Source organism: Arachis duranensis, chromosome 6 (genome assembly GCF_000817695.3).
Source record: "Arachis duranensis cultivar V14167 chromosome 6, aradu.V14167.gnm2.J7QH, whole genome shotgun sequence".
NCBI classification, from domain to species: domain Eukaryota; kingdom Viridiplantae; phylum Streptophyta; class Magnoliopsida; order Fabales; family Fabaceae; genus Arachis; species Arachis duranensis.
This window is the reverse complement of record NC_029777.3, coordinates 83,967,820-83,978,034: the sequence shown is the minus strand read 5'-3', so window position 1 is coordinate 83,978,034 and position 10,215 is coordinate 83,967,820. Positions and strand designations below refer to the sequence as shown.

Sequence of the window (10,215 nt, the reverse complement as noted above, 5' to 3'; positions counted from 1 at the left end):
TTTATTTTTCAAAGTCCAAATAAATTATTTTTAGAAAATATTCACACTAATAAATAAAAAGAAATTTATCTTTTTAGAATGATTATATTTTATGATAAAGTATATAAAACAGTTTTTTATTATATAAAAATATCAAAAAACATACATAAGTCAATAATTAAGAAAAAGATCAACTTCACAAGACTTTTGTTGTTGTATATTTTTTTTATTTTTTTATTTTTGAATAATTATATTGAATTATATACAAATTATAAATTTTTTTTATAAATGATATACTACTTTTAAATTTATACTATATAGTATAATTAATTTAGCTCACTAAACACTGCGGAAATCTTATTCTAGTTGTGTGTGTTTGAAGGGACCGAAAATGGAGATGTAGCCTGTGATGGCTACCACAAGTATGAGGTAAAGTACTCTACTATGCTATTAATCTTCGATTTTCTTTCTTACAATTAAAAAAAAAAAAGAATGTCTCAAATTTATGCATTCAATATAGTACACACAATAGTTTAAAATTCAAGTTGTGTTGTAATACAGGAAGATGTTAAGCTGATGGTGGAAACAGGCCTTGATGCCTATAGATTCTCCATTTCTTGGTCTAGACTCATACCAAGTATTATGCTATGAACCCTAATTTTTGTTTTATATTATCATTGCTCTTTCTCTACTTTGCCTTTATTTTTAATTATGCATTCGAAAATGCTTTTTTTTTTTTTTCAGATTGCAGAGGACTTGTGAATCCCAAGGGATTGGAGTACTACAACAATCTTATCAATGAGCTCATTAGCAATGGTTCTAGAAATTCCTTTTTAAGAAAAAGGGTTTTGGAATCAATTATGCTTATTCAATTAATATACATTCCATTTGTCACCAAAAATTAATGTACATTCCATTTCTTTTCCCTTTACAGGAATCCAACCACATGTAACACTAGACAACTTTGATCTTCCACAAGTACTTGAGGATGAATATGGAGTTCCTACAACATTACATTGGTGAGATTAATTCTTGAAATTTCCAAGTGTATGAATTCACATTGTATAAACATTAGTCCTTACGAATTATAACATTAGGCACTATGTGATTATCATAATTCAAAGTAGGTGGTTCTATAGTTCAAGTTGTTATTTATTTTCATTTTGTGCATGATTGTATTTTGTGCTTAATATTCAATGCTATTATACTACAGTCATAGTTCATACTTCATAGCCGGCCGAAAATTATGAGTTAAAAAGAATTTTTTTAATGTGAATGCAGAAGGGATTTCACAAACTATGCCTATGTGTGTTTTAGAGAGTTTGGTGATAAAGTCTTGTATTGGACTACTATAAACGAGCCAAACGTGTTCGCCATCGGTGGTTATGATTCGGGAACAACCCCACCTCGGCGCTGTTCTCCCCCATTCTGTCATTCAACTGGCAACAAGGGTAACTCAACAATAGAGCCCTACTTGGCAGTTCACAATATCTTGTTATCTCATTCTTCAGCTGCAAGATTGTACAGAAGACAGTACAAGGTGCATATCACTTAATAATTTCTGTAAAGACTACAACGGTATTAATTTGTTATGATGGAAACCTTTGTGTTTGAAAATATGGAAAAGGAAAAACTTTTTTGGCAAAGAATATTCATGATTCTTGAGAAACAAGTAACATTGCAGGAAAACCAACATGGATTTGTTCTTATATCAATCTTTACATTTGGTTGTCATCCAGTAAGAAACACGGAACGAGGCAGGGTAGCTTGTAAGAGAGTCTATAATCATATGGTTGGTTGGTAAGTTGCAGATTCTAAAATCAATTTTCATGTTCTGTGTTTTTCCCTTTGTTCACTGTTTCCTTGGTAAAAATAAAAACAAGAAATGTTAAAATAAAGCAAACAGTTCTTAATGTTTCTGTCTTCTGTCAATGACTTTGATTAAATGAGAAAAGATATGGCAGTTTTATATGCCTGCTGCTGCTTTATTGCAGGATAATGGAACCGTTGGTGCGTGGAGACTACCCAGTTTCCATGAAGAGAAATGCAGGCTCATGAATTCCAGCCTTCACAAGTCGCGAGTCGGAACAAATTAAAGGTTGAGCTGACTTCATAGGTGTGATTCACTAATACAATATCAATGTCACAGACAATCCTGAATTCCTGATGCCTTAAATAATAATCTCAGAGATTATAACTTGGACATGGCTTCAGTGCTTTACTGTAAGTTTAATCATATGTTCTTAGTTCTTATTGCACTACTTCAATTCACCATTTCCTTTTTCCACTATCATTTTTTGAAATGTCTAACTATTTCAAATTTTGCATCATTTAAATTAATGTGTGGAGCCATAAGTTGAATAACAATCCTTCTTTGTTTTTTTTCTTTGCAGTTGATCTGTTTTCAAATGAAGAGGTGAAAAAAATAGTAACTATGTTCTTAATTGATTGGATCAGTTATTTAGATTATTGCTTTAGCTTCACTGTATATGGCTTTTCTTTGACTCAGATTGCTGTCACGCCATGGAAGTTGGTGGAGGAACTGAACAAACTCAAGCTTCTCTATGGCAATCCTCCATTATTCATGTATTAAAATGGTCTCTCCCTCTCTCTCTCTCTGAAATGATAGAGTAAGATCAATTACAAAAATAGTAATTCTACACAACTAGTGATCCTATAAATTGCTAGAATTTGTTAACATTAATTATGGGTTTACTGATAAATCAAATAAAGTGACATATAATCCAATTACTCATCCAAGAGTTAAAAACTATGTCACATGGTTTAGGGTAATTGAACTAGAGTGACTAAAAAATTGATTAACATGAATAATTATGCATATTCTTGATTGAATCTTGTTATGTCAACAAACCAATAGCAATTCATCATTGCAAGATGTGACAAGGATCAACTACCTTTATGGATACCGGTGCTGTGCTTGATGCATTGAGGCACTGCCATAACAACCTTAATTTATCAATTTTCTACTTATAAATCAAACTCATTAAAAATAACTACCTTTTCTATTTACTGCATGAATATCCATCTAAAAGATCATATATAATTAGATGACTATGTAAAATATTTTACACTGCCAGTGTATCAAAATTAAATTCTTAATATTATTATTATTTTCCATTTTTGGAATTGTCACATTACACACTTCTAATGTGATCTCTTATTTTTCTATGTCATTATAAGTTTTCTGAGATGGATCAAATATAAAATGCTATTTTGTATGGTCATTCATGGATGTATTTGAGTTATTGGATGGATATGAATCAAGCTTTGGACTATATACTATGTTGATATATAGAAATGATCCTGAATTGAAGAGATATCCTAAGATCTCTGGAAAATGGTACAGCAAATTCTTGAAGGGTGGAAGCACTTCTATAGTTGGAGATCTTCAACAACTTAATAAGGATCCATCACATGTTTCTGTTGGCCACTCAATACAACAGTTTAGTTTAGTTGTTTGTTTGTTTATTTATTTTTGTAGTGTTCATGTTCAAAAGTTTGAATAATCTACTTTGGAGATTGATTATGTGAAGAAGAAAATTAAATCAGAGGCTTATTGAAGGAGAAACTAGTATTAAATACAAATATAAATGAGAAGATATTTTATAATCACTAAATCTAATTGAAAATGTTATTTGTATACTAAAATTAATTATCAAAATCAGTTATTATATATCTTGTATACCAATCATGTTAGATGTATACCAAAATCAGTTATCATATATTTTGTGTATAAATATGTGTTATTTAACTCATTTTACAGATATTTTATATTTTAATATATATTTTATATTAGTGAATGATTTTAATAATTAATTTTGATATAAAAATAATATTTAAATATATATTTTATACTAATAACCATTTTAGTATATATTTAATAGGATTGAAATCTAATATTAAATTTAAGAGATTTTGTTTCAACATCACTACACCGCATATGATATTTTTTTATAAATAAATAATTTTAATTATTTATTTATTAAAATATATAATTTGACAATTTATAGTATATTTATCAATTCACATCACATTGATTTATTTCGTTTATAGTGTAAATGAAATAATTATAAATATATCTTATTTATAGTATATTTTTAAAAATTATGTGTATCTCATCTACAGTGTATCACATTGATTTATCTTATTTATATGATAAATAAAATATATGTATTTTTTTAAATTATATAANTTAAATTATTTATTTATAAAAAAATCCCACCGCATATGATAACTGATTACTGGCGTAACTATGGAGGAGTGTCACACTTCTGTAAGCCAATGCGACACGTGAAGATTTCTGTCACAGATAAGTAGGGTCTCCTTTACTAGCTAAGTATGGAACATTTATTGACTCATTTATTTATTTATTGTCTATTTAAATTTTAGAATAACTAGTTAACTACATACATTATTTTCGAATAATTTATTTTAAAATTTTCAGACAACTTAGTCTTTCTATAAAAGGAAAAGATTATTGTTTTATATAATATTTTTTAAATTTAATTGTCTTTTAACAAATTTGTTAAATAATTTTTTTGAAATAATAAAAATTTATTATCGACCGAATATTGAATCTACTGTGGAGAATGTTTAAGGTTTTTAGAAGAAGAATAAAATATTTAAATTATTTATTTATTGAATTTTTTAGTTTCCAACACAAAACTTATTATTATTATTATTATTATTATTATTATTATTATTATTATTGTTGCAAAGATAGCAGGATTGATCCAGAAAGACACACACACTAACATAGTCACATAGATAGATGATGAAACCAGAACCATGTTTGGGTTTGATGAGCATTAATGTTGCTTTGAAGCTCACCCTTTTACTATTATTATTTCTGAACTTTGTGGGTATGAGTTTAGTTCTTAGTGCTGATGACTATAACAGAAATGACTTCCCAACTGATTTTGTCTTTGGTTCAGGCACTTCTGCTTATCAGGTACTTCATCTTAATTAACTTTTTCATTAATATAATTAAATATTAATATATGATTGTATTTATATAGTGGGAAGGAGCTGTTAATGAAGATGGAAGAACTCCTAGCATTTGGGATACTTATGCACATGCTGGTAAGTTTCTTCTTTTGCTCTTGCTTTTCTCTTTGTTCATGTAATTAATTTTGGAGTCATAGTTTATCATATTGGTTGTCAATTTATCATGGGAGTTAATAAATCATATTGGATTTTCCCTGCTTAATATGGACTACAGTACAAAAGGTAACAGATATTATTAGTATACATATATTCCAATTTAATACTCAAATTGGTTCCGAAGTTACACTTGCATTTCGATCTGGTCTACAAAGTTTCAATTTACTCAATTTGGTCCACAAACTTGACTTCCGTGACTTACACTAGTCCAATTGAGTAAATCGAAACTTCGAATACTAGATTGAGTTGCAAGTGTAATTTCAAGGACCAATGTGAATATTAACTCCAGATATTCCCCCGATTTGTCCTTGCATATTAACCAAGCCAACCCGACGAGAGCCTAGTGATTGATTCCACGGTTTGAACCAATGATCTTGAGGTTACCAACTCAACTGTTACACCAAGGCCTCCTTCCTATTTTTAACGATAAGTACTGTGAAAAAAAATTAGTCTATCATACATATGTTAATGTATCTAACAAAATCTTTATATCATTCTTAAGCCACATTTTGTTGGAGGGAAAAAGTTGATGACCAATTATTGGCATTATGATTCAATTTTCCTTAAGTGGGAATCAGTTATGAGGAACTGGTAATACTAATACACAGCCAGGGAAAAAAATCTAATCAAATTAATTGTTGGGCTCCCACATTAACAATTTCAGTGAAAAACAGGGTTTGTGCATGGAGATAATGCAGATATAGCCTGTGATGGCTACCACAAATACAAGGTCAATAATACATTAATACTCTTCTCTTCCATTATTTGCATACATTGTGGTTTTTTCTTTTATAATTTGTGGAAAATTGATTATATGCACATAATGTGTTTGAGGAAATGCAAGCTGGAGTTTCAAATGTTTCTGATAATTTTATGTTGCAGGAAGATGTGAAACTCATGGTGGAAACAGGCCTTGATGCCTATAGGTTATCCATTTCTTGGTCAAGATTGATTCCAAGTATATAATACTCCTAACTCAAACTTGTGTTTTTAGATAGAAACGTTGAAATTTAATTGATGTTCAGTATTATTTTCTATAGTAAAGCCTTTGAAAAATGCTTTTTCCTTCTTTCTTTCTTCCCAGATGGTAGAGGACCCATCAATCCCAAGGGATTGCAATTCTATAACAATTTCATCAATGAACTCATTAGCAATGGTAAGTATGATGAGTTTTCTTAATTTGAAATACCATGTATATGATGTATTGCTACTTCTTCAACTGATATGTTCCTTCATTCCATTGAGCAGGAATCCAACCACATGTAACACTGCACAATTTTGATCTTCCACAGGCACTTGAAGATGAATACGGAGGATGGGTTAGTCCTAAAATCATGTATGTTCATGAACCCTTGCACATAGTGTTGTTCGAATTAATCAGTGAAACTCTTTTGCTTAGGACAGAATTGCTTATTTTACAACCGTAGAAAGAACTGAGAAATATCAATTTAAAAATCACTTGAATGTGAATGCAGAAGAGACTTCACAAACTATGCAGATGTGTGTTTCAGAGAGTTCGGTGACAGAGTCTTATATTGGAATACTGTGAACGAGCCGAATGTCTTCACCATAGGTGGTTATGACGAAGGAACAACCCCACCTACACGATGCTCACCCCCATTTTGCAAGAAATATAACAGCAGTAGGGGTGACTCCACAACCGAGCCTTACTTGGCAGTTCATCATATTTTGCTATCACATTCTTCAGCTGTGAGATTGTATAGAAGAAAGTATAAGGTATATAGTGTATTTACTTGTTGCAAAGGAAAAAGCTTTGACTTAGTTACTTATACCAACTCTTAATTGAAGTTCATAGTCTTTCTATATTGAATTTAGAATATTCTTCCACATAAAGAAACCTTTGTTGGGGCAAAGAATGTTCATGATTCTATAGAGGCTAAGTTATATTGCAGGACAAGCAATATGGGTTTATTGGCATTGCAGTCTATTCATTCGGTTTCATTCCTGCAAATGATACAGATGAAGACCGGGCAGCCACTCAAAGAGCTCGCGATTTTTTCCTTGGTTGGTAAGATAGAGACCTTATATTATGTGGTTTTTCTCTTTAAAACTGTAGACTCGTTGATTTTTAATTTATTCTGCAGGATTTTAGGACCCTTGGTGCATGGAGACTATCCCATTTCCATGAAAACTAATGCAGGTTCCAGAATTCCAACCTTCTCAGACCGTGAATCTGCACAGTTGAAGGGTTCATGTGACTTTATAGGCGTGATATTTTACGACAACCTTAATATCACAGACAATTCTATCGCGCTGAAGAGGAATCTGCGAGACTATGACACAGACATGGCAGCACAGCTAATCTGTATGTATTTCATTATGTTTAAGGATAATCGATTTCGAATAAGATTGGACATGGTCATATAAGCATGCTGTACCAATTGCATTCCACACATATTTACAACTATCATTCTGAATATAGAATTTTCTCGTCTCTTATCATGGATCCTAACGGTTTCCATCAAATTTAATTTCCATATCATTTAGCACCTTACCCTCCAATAATTTACACCTTAGTAATTGGGGGTAGCAAGTTTAAATAACTAACCACCTTTCCTGATTTTGGCAGTTGGACCGGCCTTGTTTTCAAATGAAGAGGTAAATGTTAAAATTAACAAAAATGCTATTCGTACACCAAAATCAATCATCAATGTATTTGTATATAAATACATGTGTGGTTTAATTTATTTTTAATAGGCATTTGTATTCTAACATATATTTTATACCGGTAGCTGACTTTAGTGGTTGATTTTAGTGTACACATAGAATAGTCCTAAAATTAAAACATACTGTAGTTATTCTTCTAAACTTGTTGGTTCACTTATTTAGATTACTTAGTTGCATAACTACATGGCATTACCTTTATTCAGTATCCTGTCACACCATGGACTTTACGTGAAGAGCTGAATATCATGAAGACCCTTTATGGCAATCCTCCCATATTCATATATGAAAATGGTCTCTCTCTCTTTCATATATTATTTCAGCAACGGGGTGAATGCAAATCATTATAATACGTTGTGCCACTGGTAAAGTGCCACTGGTAAAGTGTGATAAATGGCTTGTTTTGTTAGGTCAACGGACACCAAGGAATTCATCACTTCAAGATGTGAAAAGGGTGGAATACTTGCATGGATATATTGGTGCTGTGCTTGATTCCATAAGGTAATGTAGTTGCTGTTTTTTTATAGTTAAAAAAATAGAATTGAGAACTTAGTTTTCTTATGAGTTACTACTATATTTAGCTTATTTAAAAAAGTTAAAAATAGACTTTTCAAAATTTTGATTACATAATATGTGAAAACTGATTTTTGGCTAACGAGTTACCTTAAAGTGAGCCGATTTTTCAGCTCGAACGAGATTAGTTGGATTCTGAATTAGATCCTCATAAAAGGAAACTACCTATGCTTTCTATGTGTTAATAATTTTCTCATGTAATCCTAAATTTTTCTTCTCAGAGATGGATCAAACATAAAGGGATACTTTGCATGGTCTTTCATGGATGTATTTGAGTTATTGGATGGGTATAATGCAAGCTTTGGCCTGTACTATGTTGATAGGGATGATCCAAAGTTGAAGAGATACCCAAAACTCTCTGCAGAATGGTATGGGAATTTCTTGAAGGGTGGAAACACCTCTGGTGTTAGAGCCATTGAACTAGAGAAAGATCCATCCCTTGTTTCCGTTGGCCGTTTGTTTCAATAGCCACTTTAACTTGTTTACATATATATAGCGGTTTCATCTGCTCATGCAGTTATGCTTAAATTTCACAAATAGATATGGATTTCCCAAAACAAATAATCATTGTGTGTGGACTCTGTTCCTTTTTTATAAGTTTAAAGTTTAGGATATAATTATATAATTAAAATTTTTAAATGTTTAATTAAGTAGAGAGTATAAGAGTTTACAACTCATATGCATGTAATCATATATATTTAACATGTTCCCTAAACATTTTATAATATAAATGTATTAAAATTATTATTATTTTTTTTAGAAATGATAAATTTTCTTTATTCTTAGTATGATTAGAAAAGTTTCTATTTAAATTATTTCATTTAAGATTTGTGTATATTGGTTTATCATCCAATAACAACATTTTATAATTTTTAGTTGCATCAATTTCAGGTTCTATATTCATTAATTATAAGTTTATAACCATCCATATCTCTGACAAAATTCAGCCAACGACAATTTTTTCGTTTTAATTATTTTCTCTCCTTTACAATTCTCAGCTTACCAAAAAAGCTGGAGCCACCGCTTTTTATTGAATTTTATTTTAGTCAAGTGGATTGGACAACTCTTAATTCTAGGTATTAGTCTCATACACTATACACTCATACACACTATATAGGTATACATTATTAGTATGATTTTATATTCTTCTAAGAGAATTTGAACCCGGTGCAGCTCTATGTGAGGCAAACAAAATTGCTATCTGACCCAGACCTCAACTGCATTGAAAACCTTGAACATAGTCCCGAAGAAGCATCTAGTGTTATGCAATTACGCCCCTTCCTTGTAACCAAAAAAAAATATCAACTTCAAGAATCACAAAATCCACAAACACTATCTAGTACCAAAAGGAAAAGAAAAAAAAAGTTTTTAAATTAAACATAAAACAAGATAAGGTATTAGTTACTTTTGAAATAGAAATAAAATTGCATTCAAAACTTGGTACATATAAAATCTCAATCAAATAAAAATCAATTGAGAAGAAACTCTTCCACATAAGGATTTACTCAAGTGTAAGGAGTGGATTATGGTGATACTTTTAGTTTAGTTGTCAAAATGACTACCCTACGAGTAATGTTAGCATTAGCAGCAGCAAAGACATGACATTTGAAATAGCTGGATGTCAATACTGTCTTCTTTTATGGAGATTTGGACAAAGAAGTTTATATGAAGATACCACCCGGTTTGACTGTGTCACAACCAGATTTGGTTTGTAAATTGCAAAAGTTTCTATATGGGCTTAAGCAATCAAGCAGACAATGGAACATTAACCTCACTCAAACTCTTGTTGATGCT

At 30.8% G+C, this 10,215-nt stretch overlaps 1 protein-coding gene and 1 pseudogene across 3 annotated transcripts; both read left to right on the top strand.

The window, feature by feature from the left end:
- The first annotated feature begins 316 nt into the window (after positions 1-316).
- On the top strand, positions 317-2,644 carry LOC107494333 (hydroxyisourate hydrolase-like; annotated as a pseudogene).
- A 2,072-nt stretch (positions 2,645-4,716) lies between these two features.
- Positions 4,717-9,128, top strand: LOC107494370 (hydroxyisourate hydrolase). Of its 3 annotated transcripts, none has more exons than XM_052251360.1 (13): positions 4,717-4,951; positions 5,019-5,082; positions 5,838-5,893; positions 6,046-6,121; positions 6,248-6,319; positions 6,412-6,499; positions 6,639-6,900; positions 7,144-7,192; positions 7,277-7,489; positions 7,754-7,782; positions 8,055-8,142; positions 8,259-8,349; positions 8,643-9,128. In XM_052251360.1, exons 1-13 carry the CDS (start codon positions 4,772-4,774, stop codon positions 8,887-8,889), a joined length of 1,515 nt encoding a protein of 504 aa, XP_052107320.1. In that variant the 5' UTR covers positions 4,717-4,771; the 3' UTR covers positions 8,890-9,128. The 3 variants fall into 3 exon arrangements, with proteins under 3 accessions (XP_052107320.1, XP_052107319.1, XP_015970908.1); XM_052251359.1 differs by having other exon boundaries at positions 7,000-7,192; XM_016115422.3 differs by having other exon boundaries at positions 7,077-7,192; positions 7,269-7,489; positions 8,643-9,125.
- The last annotated feature ends 1,087 nt before the right edge of the window (positions 9,129-10,215 follow it).